General features: G+C 40.7%; 1 protein-coding gene across 2 annotated transcripts in view; it reads left to right on the top strand.

Annotated features, from left to right (window-relative positions):
• LOC124878852 overlaps positions 1 to 17,330 on the top strand; it is a 66,279-nt gene that overhangs the window by 41,283 nt on the left and 7,666 nt on the right. The window contains exons 5-6 of one of the 2 annotated variants that reach the window (XM_047382997.1): positions 5,582 to 5,796; positions 16,929 to 16,979. In XM_047382997.1, the coding sequence (XP_047238953.1) occupies positions 5,582 to 5,595 (14 nt within the window). In that variant the 3' untranslated portion in view covers positions 5,596 to 5,796; positions 16,929 to 16,979. The remainder of the gene's footprint in view (positions 1 to 5,581; positions 5,797 to 16,928; positions 16,980 to 17,330) is intronic. The other variant, XM_047382998.1, reaches the window with a different exon arrangement.

Here is a 17,330-nt window from a genome sequence, read left to right as displayed (position 1 = left end):
TTGGCCTCTGCAAACCGTTCTATTAGTGCATCCATGTCCATTGTTTTCTTTACCTCATGTTCAACATGTAACATGTTGGATCTCTGGTATGTTTTGAGTTGTTTAAGTGCCGAGAAGCTTCTTTCACCCGAAGCTACAGTCCCAGAAAGGTTGAGTAGCAGTTTTAGAGCTGTGCCTAAATTTGGATACAAAGCAAGCATGTTCTGCTGATATGCAATACAGTAACATCTGAAATGAGGATGAGACTAGTGTGTGTGTGTGTGTGTGTGTGTCGGTGTGCGTGTGTTGATTTACGTCTACATTTTGTCTCAGCCATATATAGCCAACGCCGTTGTAGGGACATTAAAATGTTTTTGTTGTTAGTCAATGCCACCCTAACCCTTCTCTACCAGTCAGTGGATGCACCATATCTAACTGCTACCAGCTCTTAGGTAAGACAGTAACACTCCTCTGTGTGGTGGTTACTGTGTAAAAAGGACTCAAAGCTAGCTAATTATTGTACCACTGAGAAGTTTAAAATAAGTTTAAAGGAAACACATGAAATAAGCTAATTAAAAGGGAGACATGTTGAGTTCATCCAGTCTGTGAGAGAAGGAAAGAGTGAGACTTAAAGCAGGTTAACCAGCAGGAAAAGTATCTTGATTCCGTTTCCAGCTGGGAGCTGCTTAATCTCCTCCCTTCTGGCTCAAGATCCAAGCGACCATGTCCACCCTCCGACGTGTTTACCTCCAAGCCCGGCGCCTTGAACACATCATTCCAGTAAGAAAGCGGATCTCAGAGAAACCTCACCTCTGTACGCTGTGTGAAGGATCTAGTGGAAAACAACTTCAAGTAGGCTCTGAGTCCATCCATCTGGTCCCGCGCTGTCTTCCCCTCTTGCAAGCTCCTTCCATCAACCCAGTAAGTCAGAAGGAGATCATCTTAAGACAGTTCGATTATTGTTTTACCATCTACTTACCAAACTTTCTCTCCATACAGTGGGTGCAATCCAGTTCCAGTCCCTGTTCACATAAACTACTCATCAAAATAAACTCTTTAACTTTGTCTCTGTCTCCTGAGTGTTCTCTGCATGTGGGTCAAGTCGGTAAACAAAAAGATGACACTATGTTGAATCACACTGGAGCACATTTATTGAACAGGAAGCACCAGTGTAAAAAAATAAATCAATCTTCGCAATAAAATGCGTAACAGCATCGCTAAAAATAAAATAACATCAATTTAATGACAACTAGGAATGAATGTATGTGTTCACAACACCTTTGTTTACCGGGCAGGTGGGGGTGGGTGTGTCGGGGCTAGTGACAGATGCAAACATTTCAGTGCTATCTTCCACTGTTTGGCTTACAAATCAATTTATTACGAATCATCACGACTCACTAGTGTAAAAAGAAAATCAATCTTTAAACGTATTTCGCAAAAAAACTAAAATTACATACCTTTCAAGTGGTGGAACTGCATAATCCTGCTCATCATTGATCTTGCCAGGATAAATAAGCTCTTCGTCTTCAAATGAGGAATCCTCTTCACAGACTTCAGTACCGCAGTCCATTGTAATTAGGTCCAAAGCTTCAACAACAGTGTAGAACTTTGTACGGGAAGCCATTGTGTTTCAAAAACAAACACTCGAACACGTGAACCACAGCGCATAAGGTAGGAAGGTCCGGTTCGTAACAGTTGTAGCGATTGCGCCTTGCACTACAGCGTACTCAGTGTATACACAAACAACCTACATTACACACGTCAATAACCCTAATTTGGATTGGCCGAATTGCAAAAATGACCCCTCCTTTTCATCCTAAAACCCGCTAGAATAAAGTTATCTCCACGTCTTTCACGTAAATCCCACCAATCAGGAAGCAGAGGCTAAGACATCCGGTGAATACTTTTTGTAGAGTACGTTTACTTCCTGCATTTTTCTGATTCAATTGCTTGTAATTTTAACTGTGTTTGGTGTTCATAGAAATGGTTTATATTAGCTTTTAGCCAAGAGCCTGATGTTTCAGAGGGTCCCACACATATCTATGTTTAAGTAAGGCAAAGTGGAGCAATAAACATAGGAAAAAAAAAGAACCTGGAGCTTCCCCCGTTTCCGGGGGGTGGGGCTTGAGAGGTTAAAGGAAGGCTGATTAGAGTACAGCAAAGTTTCCCTGCTTTATACTTTCAAGCTTTTAACCATTTGTGGTTGAACATGCTGCATTTGGCAATGATGGCAGCCTTTTGGAAATGCTGGCCATGCTAACTGCTACTATAACATGCCAAAGAAAGTTTAAAACGCTACCAGTGTAATGATTTTGTCTAGTGTGACATTGCTTCTGCTTCAAATTTAAATAATTAATGAGCGCTCACAGCAGGACGGCTAGAAAAAATATTAAGAATTATGTTGTTTTTGCATATTTCATAGTTCTGAACAATGTATAGACCGGCAGGCTGCACAGTTCGACATGAGCAGCTCAACACATGTCGCAGAACAACAGACATCACCGCTCTGACATCATCAGGGATTTTAAAACCTGTGGAAAATAAACTTTCCACGGTGTCTCACGGGACGACACAACGGAGGCGCATATCTGGAGAGACAAAAGCTTGTAAGTGAACTTTTCCTCCACACCGCCATTCCTGGAATCTGTCTGATACAAGAAGGTCAGAAGATTCATCAGAATCAGAATCAGCTTTATTGCCAAGTTCGTACATACAAACAAGGAATTTGACTCCGGTATACTCTGCTCTTTTGTTCTGTTTTTGCATTACAGAATATACAAATTTACAATGTACAATATACACATATATAATAAAAAGGTGCATTTGCAACATCTGTATGCATCTTGGATCATATAACGATCCAAGACCCGGTCAACAATCCGGCACAGGTGGAAACCCACAGAGGTTTTATTTCCAACGAGATGAGTTGTCCTCCTTGTTGATTCAGTAAACTAAACGGTTCTTCATATTTTCCCCATTTTGGACGGGTTTACCTTTTTTTTTTTTTTTTGAGTTGGTCACGGACACGTGATTCCCCCACCGTTCTTCTTCAGACCTACGACCCATCCTCAACCGGTGGAGAGAAGAAGCCAACGTCAAACTTCATTCTTTTTTTTTTTACACCGAATTGGATAGGTGCATTTAGAGGTCTGGACAGGATGAGGCATAGTTACGGTGATTTAGAATCACCAAAAGTTAATCTGAGGTATCAACTTGCTGCATGCAATACTGATTGAAGTGTTTTATGCTGAGCCGTTTTGAATTGCTGTGCAAGCGTGCTGAATCGCGCAGATGCGATCAGCAAGGTGCGTGTGTTTTTGTCCAGCTGATCCCAAATCAGCCAGGAGTTAGAAGTTCAACTTTTAAAGTTTTTCTATTCAAAGCAGGTGGAGTCTGGGTCTCGTGGCCTGACCACTCCTTTGTCCCAGTTTAATTACTGGAGTTTTTCCACTGAGTTCCCACCTCAGAGTTCAATGACCATTTGTTCAATATTTGGGGCAATCAGCTGCTAGTGGCTAAGGGTGAAGCCCACCGTCTACCAGCTGATTGCCGAAAATCGAGACATCAGCACACCAGCAGGGCTTCTCTTTCCAACTTAATCTAAATTGCACATTTGTCCATAAAACTGCTGGTTTGATCTCCATAGACACTCAATATTTTATTTTATTATTATTATTAGGTATTAATTTTTATCCCCGTTGTGTAGAATAATGCTTCTTAGTTGGGTGAAGGTTTTTGGACCAGAATAGTAATTATATCAGGACTATATGGTTTCAAGACATTTTCACATGTATATATAGTATATAAGAGAAGAGTTTGTGTTTATTTTGTGCAAGAGCAATTATAATTTTTGATAATCATAATTAATCAGTAAGTCAAATCAAGTTTATTTATATAGCGCTTTTCAGCAACAAGCCACTCAAGGCGCTGTACATAAGGAAAAACATTACAATGATACAGAAAACCAAACAACAGAGGTATTTAAAAAAAATAAAGAGAATAGAATGATGGATAAGAAAATGAAAGGAAAATTGGACTGAAAACTTAACTCTTAATGTTTAGATAACACATTCAAAGGCCACTCTAAACAAATACATTTTTTATCTTGATTTAAAGCAACTTAGGGTTTCGGTGCTTTTACAGTTTTCTGGGAGTTTATTCCAGATTAGTGGAGCATAAGAACTGAAAGCTGCTTCTCCATGTTTGGTTCTGGTTCTGGGTATGCAGAGTAGATTTGAGCCAGAAGACCTGAGAGGTCTGGGTGGTTGATACACTGACTACAAATCTGTAATGTATTTTGGTGCTAAGCCATTCAGTGATTTATAGACTAACAGAAGTATTTTAAAGTGTATTCTCTGAGCTACAGGGAGCCATTGTAGGGACTTTAGAACCGGGATGATGTACTACACTTTCTTAGTTCTACTGAGGACGCGGACAGCAGCGTTCTGGATCAACTGCAGCTGTCTGATCCACTTTTTATGCACACCTGTGAAGACACCGTTGCAGTAATCAATTCTACTAAAGATGAAAGCATGAATTAGTTTTTCAAGGTCCTGCTGAGACATTAGTCCTTTAATCCTGGAGATGTTCTTTAGGTGATAGAAGGCCGACCTTGTTACTGTCTTTATGTGCCTCTGAAGGTTCAGGTCTAAGTCCATCACTAAACCCAGGTTTTGAGCCTGACTGGTGGTCTCTAGCTGTATTAACTGAAGCTGTGTGCTAACTTTTATCGCTCTTCCTTTGGTCCAAAGATTATTACTTCAGTTTTGTTTTGATTCAGCTGAAGAAAATTTTGGCACATCCATGCATTGATTTCTTCTAAGCATTTACCCTGCGCTTGAATGGGTTCATGGTCACCTGGTGACATCGTAACGTATAGCTGTGTGTCGTCTGCATAGTTATGACAACTTACGTTGTTATTTATTAAAATCTGAGTTAGGGGGAGCATGTAGATATTGAATAGGAGGGGCCCTAAGATGGACCCTTGGGGAACGCCACGTGATTTTTGTGGTCTCTGATATAAAGTTACCTACTGACACAAAAAAGTCCCTGTCCTTCAAGTAGGATTTAAACCAATTGAGTGCTGTACCAGAAAGGCCGACCCAGTTTTCCAGGCGCTCTAATAAAATGGAGTGATCAACAGTGTCGAATGCTGCACTAACTGTTGGAATAATTGTATATAGATTTATCTTACATTTCCTCTGCTATTTGACCTTTATAAACTTTCATGTGGAAGTAAACATGTGAAGAGTTGTTTGCAGGCAAGGAGGAAAGGACACAGTTGAGGACATCACAAAGACAATGGCTGATTATGCTGAACAAAGAACGCACATACCTTAAGATTATGGAGAGTATGCAAGCGTGTTTGTACAAGATAATGGTGTGCATGACCTATGTCACGTTGTTGCTGTTTTATCTTCCCCCACCGTTAAGAGCAGCAACGTTCATTGTAATTAGGGACCACCCTAAATGAAAAAAGGATTCGGAGAGATGTTTTTCAGAGCTGTAGGAGATTTGTAACTGAAAGCACATCTCTGTCCGTTCTCCTCGCAGCGAGTAAAGAAACTAATTCTCTTGTCTTTGTCTTCTTTTTATGTTATAGGTATTTTAGGTTGATTAAACCTGACATTTTTGGTCCTTCAAGCCAGAGACCAATACGCCCGAGGATTCCAGCGGGTTGGTGGAATCCAGTAAAGACCGTGCGCACGGCAGACTCCATCAGGGAGACTCTCAGACGCTTTCCGGGACTGGAACTCGGCCCACCCGCTGGTGCCTGACGGCTGACGGAACTCCAAGAGAGAGGGGAAAGAAAAAGTGGTGAGTTGAGTTTGGATTAAAAAGTGAGATGAATGATTGGGGGTCATTGCATGATGTAAAACCCTGTGTATCCTAGGCCCTAACAGGTAAAAGTAGGACGGCAGAGTCCTGAAAACTATTAAGAAGTAATACTGAAAAAACCATGTTTAAAGGACGGCGGAGGCCTGATAAGTTTTTAAACAAAAATACTAAGATTCCGTGTTTAAAAAATGTGTGAATGTGAGAAATTAATGGAGGATTTCTTGCAAAGGCAAGAATTCTCCACTCGAAAGAGTTGAAGTGAGAATTACCATTACTGTCACCCTACTGAGAAGAATAATCCAGCATTTAGAATACCCTTGGTATTTATATACTGGATCAAATTTTTCAAAAATGGGAAAAGGGGCAGGTAAAAATAAACTAAAAAATGAATTACAATGCAAAGATTGGAAATTCATAGAAGCACCGGATCCAAACAGATTAAAATATTTCAGATAAATGGATAACCACATATAATTATGATGGTTGATTAAACTCTCAAAAATTAGTTAATCTACACGATGCAATAATTAAAAGTACAAAACATGACTCAAGAAAAATGGAATAAGAAGGTTATGAGGATGTAGAGTATTGGTGAAAAGTAGCTAAAAGAGACGGATGTGATGCAGGAGATAAGAATGGACGTTCTTGTAGAAAGCAGAAAAGGTCAGAGTGCTAAGAAGTAATTTTTGATGGACCTTCTAAGTCTATGTGCAGATGCTAAAAATGTCTGACCATAGATTTTGTTTCTGACATCCGAAATTGAAATTTCAGATGTCCTAATATCGCTGTTCACATTGAATATAACATTCTCACAGTGAAACATGGTGTCTGACCCTTGATGGAAAGTCTTTAGAAAGCAAACTTGGGCTTTTAATTGAGGAAATTACAACAAAACTGGAAGAGATTTCTTTTTAGTTTTTTGTTGATGACCATCAAAGTGCTGTTAAAAAAGGCATGTCACAGCCGGACCAATATTTTGCTATCAACCAAATAGCTTCCCAGTGTTCTCTTACTATATATTTTTTTTTTCAAATCTTCAACATTTAGCTGTGAGCAAAGGAACAGAGACACACACTGCAAAGCACAGTGATGCAAGCACACTGGATGACGCAGACCTAGCTATGTGCGCACCCACACACACACGCACACTCACACACACATTCACATTTATTTACACAAAAAATTTTGCCATCCTCTCAAAAGCAAAGCGACTATACACTCCTGCTGACTCGTGCTCAGCAGAATGCAGCACAACATGGTATAGCTCGAAGTTCGGTGAGGACAATCAATCAGTGATCCAACAACTTCTGACTGCTCCCACATTTCTTCCCTTTACCCTCTAGTGTCTTAAATATTTATACTGTTCGACATCAAATGCATACGTGAATATGAATGAGGTAGATCTAAGTCTGCTAATCGCACACACGTGCACCCAAAAAGACTGGGGATGAATACGCTGCTGGATGCTGTCAAAAGTTGCTCATTTCAGATGTGAAGGCAACAACAGAGCCCCGTTTTGCTTGTTGCTTGTTTTTTCACTGTAAAGCCCCAGTTTGGCTTAATTGATATGGGGAATTGCTTGTCAGTACATTGCAAATTTAAAAGTGATCATGTGGATGCAAACCTTCTAATGTCGTTGACAAACAAAGCATGGCCACCATTTAATTGATGGTTTCCTATTCTACTTGGTCATAAAGTTACCAAAGAGTGCAGCTCAAACTTTAGCATTTGTCTGTAAGGCAGCTTCTGTGAGAGGCTACTGAGACCTCGTGCAAATCAGAAGGTAACTGTCTTCATTAATCACAAAATAGTCATATTGTTGGCTTTCAGACCATTTGGATTCTTATTATTTTCAAAGCATGGTATAATACATTTTTTTTTTTCATTGATTTAGATAATGCTGAATTTTTACAGTGTTTTACTAAAAGATCCAAACAATTCAAATCCAAACAAAAGATGGCTGGTGGCTAAAAAAAAATGAAAGAAGGAAACTTGAAAAAAAATATGACAATGGCGCTGCTAGACAAGAAATCCAGACAAAGGCTAAATGAAATTCCAAAACAAGCATAACTAATCCTGCTAAACAAAACAACAAAAGAGTGCTGATAAGTGGCTGGTAGGAACAACAAGGAAATGACAGAAAAGTATGAATACAGAGAGGACCGATCAACAAAGGAGTAAGGAGAAAAACAAAGACAGGAAGCAAAGTCAACAGTGAAAGTGAGGATGGAAAAGAGTTCAGAATACAAAAGGAAATATAATTTTTTTTTTATGTATATGAAAATAATATTAAAATAAAACATTATACATTTATACAAATAGGCATAGTTTTATGTAATCACAAAAGGTTAACATTTTTCAGTTTCATCTTATAGACCAACACAAAAGTGGTGCACAATTCAAGGATTCAAGGATTTTTTATTGTCATTCCAGCTCACATTTACATGGTAAGGCACAAAATGGGGACTCAGGCTCCCTGTTATGAAGCCTAATACTTAAGTCAAAAGGAAACTAAGTGTAACATACATAGCTAAATATAACAATAAATAGCAATCAGTAAAAATATATGCAGTGAAGGGCAAAAAAAAAAAAACATGTGTACTGAGAGGGTCTACAGAGTGTGGCTCAAGTTTAGCAGTCTCAGCAGTTTCCAAGCCTGGTGGTCTTGCTCTGAATAATCATGACAGTGGAAAAAACTGTTGGACGTTTTTCAAACTTTTTTTTCCAAAAAACAAACCAAAATCTAAAAAGTTTGGCTTACATTTTTTGCCCCTTAAGAAAATTATTTGTTGAACCATCAGGTCTTGAGAGGTATGGTTCTACCATTGTTGCAGATCTAGAGAGCTGAGTCAGATTGGATGGACAGCCTGTTTTTAGGTCTTGACATAAATTCTTAATTGGATTTAAATGTGAACTTTGGCTTGGCGGGCTGCACGGTGGCACAGTTGGTAGCACTGTTGCCTTGCAGCAAGAAGGTCCTGGGTTTGACTCCTTGCCAGGGGTCTTTCTGCATGGAGTTAGCATGTTCCCCCCCGTGCATGCATGGGTTCTCTCTCTAAATTGCTCTTAGGGGTGTGAATGAGTGTGTATGGTTGTTTGTGTGTTGCCCTGTGATGGACTGGCGACATGTCCAGGGTGTACCCTGCCTCCTGCCCATGTATAGACTGCTGGAAATAGGCACCAGCTTCCCCGCAACCCACTATGGAAGAAGCGATATAGAAGATGACTGACTGACTTTGGCTTGGCCATTGTATTACATGAAAAGATTTTGATCTAAACCCTTCTATTGTAACTCTGGCTGTATGTTTAGGTCCTCTACAAGGTTTTAACACAGGATTGTCCTGTATTTCACTCCATCTAATCAACCTTTATTTTGTTGTGTTTTATATTTATTTAGGTTTGTTGTCCTGCTGGAACATGAATAGCTGTCCCAGTCAAAAGTTGATTTCGCCTCTACAACAGTTTTTTTTGTCTATTATTGCACTATGTTTATCTTCTTCCATATTTCCGTCAGCCATTACCAGGCTAAATGACCCTGCTGATGAAAACTATATCAACAGCATGATGTTGCCACTTGTGTGCTTTTTGGCTTTGGTTTGTCGGTGTAGCGTGATGAAATGTGAAAAAGCTTAAGGGCCATGAATGGTTTTGCAATGTGTTATAATCTGAGTTCAGGAACCAACATTTATCAGATTATTTCTAATAAAATAATTATTACAGATTATTTTTCTTTTTAAATGAGGTTAAAGTAAATAATAACAAATAAAAACAAAAACTGATCTCAAAAAGGCTATATGCAATCTGGCAATAAGCTGCCCCTCAACAATAATCACGGAGACGTTACATTTATGTGTTTTTAATTTTCTAAAGGAAAATCATTTAGGTATTAGCCAAAGTATCCTTGTGCTTCATTCTTTCTCTGTTTCCACAGATCTCTTATGGTTCCTAAAGACATCCTTTATTTCAGTTAAACATTGTAATTTCCTAAATCATCTAGAGCTAAACTGAATCACTTCAAATCATTAATTTATTTCAAGAGGCGGCATGAATGGGGATGGGATGTGTTCCTTTTTACCCAATCGTGCTGCACAAGTATCGGGTTTAGAAGTCACTCTTTTGTAAGAAATCTCTTTACTCTAGATTAAGTGCCATGATGGGTATTCACAGACTGATGCTCCACTGTAATTCAGCCTTTGGAAAATAGCAAGGAAAACATTGAAACCTTTTATTAAACTAAAAAAATATATATTTTTATTTACCAACCTCAAGAAGGTTGAAGAAGCAACAGACTTTTAACGATACTCTAACCATCAAACATTTGTGTTTTGATCCTTTAAAAAAAACAGAGTTTAAACTAAGCAAACAAGGATGCATGCAAAGCTTTGTCAGATGGGGTAACCCCATACAGATGCACTTAAAGAAAACAGCTGCCATAAAGACACATTACCATAATAGATGTGTTAGATCAGACAATGCTCTTCCTTCCACACTGTGCCTTGATAGAGTGTTTATTTGAGCCTACAGCTTTTCCTTGTTTGTGGTATACGGTACATATTCAACATTTGGGTCTAGTTTACAAGTCCTTTGCAAACACCCCAGTCTGTGTTTGATTCAGCCTCTTGTTCTTAGGCAGTTATGTTTTTGAAAAAATCCTGTCCAAAAGATTTGTGCACAAATATTAACTTGTTGGAAGAGATGCAATGTCAACCCTGTGCATCATGTGTATTTATTTTTGTGCCAGGTTTTCTAAGAAAATTGGGTTACACCTAAAGCTTTCATTGCCAGCGATGTATTCGGTTATATTTTGATGTTGTAAACTAAAGAAATAAAGTAAAAAAGAAAAAAAAGAAAAAATACAGTATCAAACAATTTCAGGCTGAGATATTATCTGTAATGATTGCAGTAAACCAACTTAGAAACTGAGAAAAATGTCTCATATTTGAATTCTAACTTCATTCCCAATAATGCCCTCTGCATGGATGAGGAAACCATGCAAGTTGCCCTCTTATTAAAAAGGTTTATTAACAATTCCAAGTTGGGAAAGAATTTTGATTTTCTTCCACAGTTTTACAACATGATTTACAATTTGCATAAAATATGCAGGTTGCAGTCTTGCTTCTTTTTTTTTTTATCTGTGTCTTGTCCGTCTGTAAATGCGGCTCAATATAGAACATTTGTGTATCTGTTAACACCTGAATCTAAGCACCTGTGGGTCTGAGTGTGAGCGCGCTTCTGTATACAAGGTTTCTCCACAAAAATATGCAATAGCGAGTGTAAGGAGTAAAAACCTGCCCCCCTGGACTGGGGACAGATTCAATTCAATTCAATTCAAAGATACTTTATTGATCCCCGAGGGGAAATTAGAATTCCAGTACAACCCATCCAAACATACATCATGACACAAGACAAGGGGGGGACGGGTCACCGAGGCTTTGCTGCCCACTTACAGGCGCTGCCCTTGCTAGATGAGAAAAGAGGCCACATTAGGAAAGTAGAGGGAAAAAATCATATTTCACACCTTATCCATAGCAGGATTCAGTTTGAGATAGCAAAAAATCTCAGCACAAAGAAGCAATAAGTTTACAAAACAACATCATGCCGGAAACGGTGAATGTAGGGCGAGGGGGTGCATATGTTTATCTTGAGCATGTGTGTGTGTGCAAGTGAGTGTGTGCAAGTAAGTCCATGAAGCACTGTCACAGAGGCCATTGTCCTTGATGGTTCGTTGGAATGTACATCAACCGGCCAAGTTCTGAGCAGGTCCACAGATGTCCTCAGGGAAGGGAGGGGGCAGAGGGAGCAGAGCGTCATGTTTACATAACTTCCAGGAGAAGTTAACAATAGCCAGCCATCAAGGCCGTGCAGGGGAGCCAGATTCAGAAAAAGAATAATTATTTGGGTTAGGCTGACTCTTAATTTTCTGTCAGCCTTGAGAGTATCGCTGGTGCTTCTCAAAGGCGAATCCAAACAGCCAAATTCCTGGTCTTTCGCCAGATCCGAGCGAACAACTTTCTCCAAGATTTATCCCATTTCACCCGAGTCCAGGAACCGCAACCTGCCTGCGATCCTGTGTAAGGATCACATCCAGTCTGCGATTCAGCTCATGTAACATCTCAGTCTGAGTGTTGATCGCCCTGAAGATCCCATCATACATGCCAGGCAGCCTTACAATTGCCAGAACAGCTGCTGACACTCCGAATTTCTCGATATGTCAGGTAACCGCTGACTCCAAAAAGCAGAAATCCTGATATCAAACATCCAATTATATACACATCTTCCACATCCTCGACTGACATTATCGACAAACACACAATCCTCCACTTCTACCAGGAGTCCATTGTGTATCCAGAGAAAAACGTCCAGTCCGGATAAGTTGGGCTCTCCTTCACCCTGTCTTCTCGTCGAGAAAATTTGATCAATTGCATTGAGAAACCAGCTGACCAAATCCATAACTACGAATTTGGAAGATATGCAAGAAGAGGCTCCAAAGACAAGACACAGAGCTGAAGCAGGGCAGATATGGGAGGGGGTGGGAGACAGAGAAAAAGCGTCCTCCTCCACCGAGAGCAGAAAGAAAGAGATATGGAGGAGATCCAAGCCACAGACATCTAAAGGTCCCCCAGAGTACAGGAACCCCAGGAGAACCACCACCAGGACTACCGCAACCCACTCAGAGAAGAGCAGGGAGAGTCCCAGGGTAACCACCCAGCAGCCACAGTGCAGAAGCCCCAGGGAGCTGCAGCAACAAGGCCACAGGCCCCGCCGGCAGCCGTCTATGCCCAAGCAAATACAGCCATGGACCTAGAGACCCAAGACCCCGGGACATATAACTCCCCAAGCAGAGGCCCGACAGAGCCCAGGGGTCCAAGCCCCGGCAAGCAGCCACCGGGAGTGAGCCAGCACACTTCAAAGCACCCAGCCCCAGACACCGAGAACCACAAGTACACCGGCGGGCAGAGACACCAACCACCGCACGTAGTGTGGCTTGGAGGAAATAGGCCCCACATTTGTTGGGGTGCTCAAATTGATTGAGGAGAGGGAGCCTCCCAAGACCTAAGCTGACACAAAAAACAGGCACACACAGTCACCTTCACACATTCCCACCCTCATAAGTACATATAAAAACAAACACCCACGCCCCCAACGTAAAGACAAACAACAATGGATGTCGTACACTCACTCACACTCTCCATACATACTCTATATACTGCCAGGTCCAGGTGCTGATACCCCATAGGGGCAACCAGCTCCTGGACCCTGGAGGTGGTCCGAGAGCCAGACCGCCCCAGCACCTGAACCTGGTCTGTGCTAGCCCTTGGCTTGTGTCTGAACCTGAGCAACAACGGCCCGGACCCCTCTCCCCGACCCCATTCCCCAACGACCCCCATCCTCATCCAGAGAGGGGGACATGTACAAAAGAGGGGTCTACATGGTCCAAATTAGCACGCCAACCAGAGCGGCCACAGAATGAAATAGTCCCAACCTCCTAATGAATTCCGATCCTAACTCCATGAGCCCCCCACCCCCAATGAACCCCAACATGAATTTCTCCACAGGGCCACCCCCAACCAGGACACAGATATCGAACACATGCCCCTAAACCCAAACGCCATGAATCCCCTCCCTACAGCACATGGGCACACCCCCACAGGTGAGCTTCATCCGTGAAAAGCCGACGAAGCGACACCCACACAGCGCAAGCTCCACACACACTCCAAGCACCCCCGCGGCATCCTGCCCCCACCACACAGCGCGCCACGACGGCAAGGCAAGGGCCCAAAGCTAACGCTACCCCATCCCCCGCCCACAGGCACAACAGGGCAGACACCATCGAGCACCGCTCCCACAATGAAACCTCCGACCCCACACCAAGATGGCACAAACTCACCCGGCAAGAGGTCCCTGGCCAAGCACTCGGGCGGGTGTCCCCCACCACGCCCCCGCAACCACACAGACACACCACATCAATGCCACTGCAACGATAGCCCAGAGAGAAACATTATCCAGCTCAACTCTACCACTGCCGCTCAGCCGATCCAGTTGCCGGTGAGCCCACATCCAAGAAAAGGACACAACCCCCCCAACCGAATGACAGACAGACAGATAGAAGAGCACAGATTCTGCCAAAAGGTCCCTGATAACTCTGGAGGAGCTGCAGAGATTCACAGCTAAGGTGGAAGACTCTGTCATCAGGATAACTATTAGTTATGTGCTCAACAAATCTGGCCTTTATGAAGGAATGGTACAATTGTTTTGCTGAAGTAATGCCATATTAAGTAATGTTTAGGTTTTCCACAACTCATGGAGGTAAAATAGAAAAAATGAGAAAAAAAAGGTGCTCTGGACAGATGAATCTGAAATTGAAATTTTTGACAATGTGTGGCAAAACCCTAATACTACAGATCACATTGAATATACAATTCTCACAGTGAAACATGGTGGTGGCAGCATCATGCTGTGGCAATGCTTTTCTTCCACAGGGACACAGATGGGAAGATGGAAATGCCAAATCCGAGGTTATTATGGAAGAAAACCTGCAAATGACTTAAGACTGCAGTGAATGTTCACCTTCCAGTAGGGCAATGTCCCTACAGATGCAACCATTGCTAGAAAATAATGGCTTAAATCATTGAATACTAACATGAACCACCCAGTCAAAATCCATAGTTAAATCTAAATGAGAATCTTTAGCACAACTTGAAAATTAATGTTCACAGATGCTGACCATCAAATCTGACAGAGTTAGAACTATTTTGCAAAAAAAGGCAAATATTTCACTCTCTAGATGTGCAAAGCTGGTAGAGACATATCTGAAAAATACCTGCAGCTGTAACTGCAGTGAAAGGTTTTAGTATTTTGTCTTTGTAAAAATGTTGTCAGTTGCTGAATAATTATGGCTTGAATTCAATATTTTTATCTATACAACTTTGTTGATCCCAAATTTCACTGTCATAATCTCTGAAATGTTTATTGCTTTCCATCATTCCTGTAATGTTCTTATTCATTTTTACATTTATCTTCATATTTGAAAAAGCATGTTGACTGCTCTTGACAGCAGCTGGATGTAGTGCTGAATAATGGGAAGTTGTCTAGTCTGTATGATGGTTCAGTTCTATAAGCTGTATAAGCTGGAAAGAAATATGAAGCACAAAGAAGTTGGTATTAACTTCATCATTTTTACAACTAAAAGCTTTGCAAAGTTTACCTGTCATAAATAAAGGGAAGTTGTCTAAGAAGTTTGGTTTGTTTTATAGAACCTTCCTTTAAGGAATGTAATGAAGTTGTGTTTAAAATGTGCATCTATAATAAAAAATACATATTTTATTGCATAGAGTGTGCTCAGTCTTGCCATCCACTTTGATTCGTTCCATCTGTTTCCATTTGTTCACTGACTGAAAAATGATTGTGCTCTACAACAAGCTCAACAAAATATATAACTAATCCATGTTCATATAAAGCTGCATTCAAACATATATGTGTGTGTGTGTGTGTGTGTGTGTGCAAACAGACTAGCAAGAACACCATGTCCATTCAAATCTCTCTTCATTTATCTTTCAGGTCAGAGGTATCCCATATAAACCAGGCTATTTATGATAAGCTTGTTACTTCAGATGCCCATCAGGATTTGCCAATTTCTCTTCTTAAAATATAAATAAATATTTACATCGTCCACTTGTCCTGTTTTGTTCTTCGAAGCCTGGACCACAGACCCACAGCCAGATTCAATCAATGACACTGAGGCACAAGGTACAATGCACCTGGTGCTTTGATTTATTAGCATGCATCGGTGTGGTCTGCAGACGCAAATTAACTTCCACATACAAAATCCAAAGGGCCTGAAGTTTTTAAATGAGTTGTGTAGTGATAACAAAATCTCATAGTGAAGGGTTGATAGTGATATAGTGATATTCAGTATTCAGTAGTGCAGAGTCATTTTCGCCAGTGGACCTTGCCATACATAATGCATCCAAATCATTGCATTTTTTCTCCTTTCTGGGCTACAATACATTTTTCATCAAGTCAGTAAAATATTAAGGACTCTTATGTTTTCATATTCTCTTCCAAGAGGGATTTCAGTCCATATTATTTTTGTCACATCACTTGAGTGTCGACAAACTTTCTTTAGTGCCTTTAGTCGTTGCTATGTTTGTTTACTGGAGAGATGCTTGATTGGTTAATGCTGAGACAATGATCAGTAAGGCAGAGAATCAATTCCAGAGATCATCAAAGCTCAGGGGCCATTGATTAATGAGAAGATTCGCCTTTGAACTGGAAGTTTGGCTCAGTGTAGTTTATTTGATTGGAATAAGGAGTGGGCCTCTGACACTGCTCTCCCTGCATCTGCCCTAAAATTCAAAAATCAGCTTGAAGTAATATCAAGATAAGTTGCTTTTTACCAAAAGTGGGCAAGTTATTTCTTTCAGGTTCTTTATTTTCGTAATGTCCTATTGTTGTAACTTCATATTAACAGAGCAGATGTCAAACACATCTTCTAAAATTGTAAAAAATTGTGGTTTATTGCTAAATAAAATTTTGATGCCATTAATGCTGTTGGAATGTTCTTCTGCAACTCATATTACAGCCTGGATCTACCAATGTGTACACATGGGCTTTTTACCCAAATGTACCCTATGCCGAGGACAAAAAAGAGTTTTTTCAAACAGAAATTAATACAAGCTGTTCCCTACCTGGATTACGTTTAACTAGTGATCCAACAGCTATATCATACTGACTGGCTAATATTAAAGATGCATGGGCACAAAATGCAAGTAATCTATTTGCTTCAATCTTTAAGACAATCTCTATGTGTCTCAATTCTGTGGCTGTAGTTTTCTGAGGATGCAGCCTTCCTGTTCAGTTCAGCCTTTCTTGTCTCGGTTGAGCTTTGGTAAAATGAGACTGCTTGTTCAGGTTGTACCAGGATGTCCATGTATCACAATCCTGAGGTGTTTGGGTTTTGATTTTCTGTTGTGTGTGTATTTTGACAGTTTATTTGCTGCTTATTATGTTATTTAGTACTTAATTTGCTAAGTTCATTTCCCCATACTTATTATTGATATATGTTTACCTTATTAGCATATTCTTTTTGTGTTTTATTCTGGTGTTGTCAGGGTTTGTGTAGCAGAGGACCCCCGGAATGCAGACGAGCAGGCAGCATGACGGTAAGTGAAATGATTTATTGAACAGAAACTTACTGAAGAAGACGGTGGCAAAAATCAAACATGGACAGGCTGGTAAGACAGGCTTGGCATGAGTGAAGGGCAGTACATGAATAGAAATAGTGATCCTAAATGTTTCCACGAGGAATGAACAGAACAGAGGTGTATATATGGAGCAAGAACCAGGTGAAACGAGGAGACTAAATGCTAGGTGCAGGTGAACCGAATAAAGTTAATTGACAGACAGGAGAGAACAAAATGTGGCTGGAGTAAAACAGAGACTCTTGGATACAAACTAATGGAAACACAACTAGTAAACCATGAAACTCAAGCATAACCAGATCCAAAAAACCT

The sequence above is a fragment of the Girardinichthys multiradiatus genome, chromosome 13, assembly GCF_021462225.1.
Source record: "Girardinichthys multiradiatus isolate DD_20200921_A chromosome 13, DD_fGirMul_XY1, whole genome shotgun sequence".
Classification (NCBI taxonomy): Eukaryota; Metazoa; Chordata; class Actinopteri; order Cyprinodontiformes; family Goodeidae; genus Girardinichthys; species Girardinichthys multiradiatus.
Note: the sequence above shows the minus strand (reverse complement) of the source record. Positions and strands in the feature narration are given on the sequence as shown.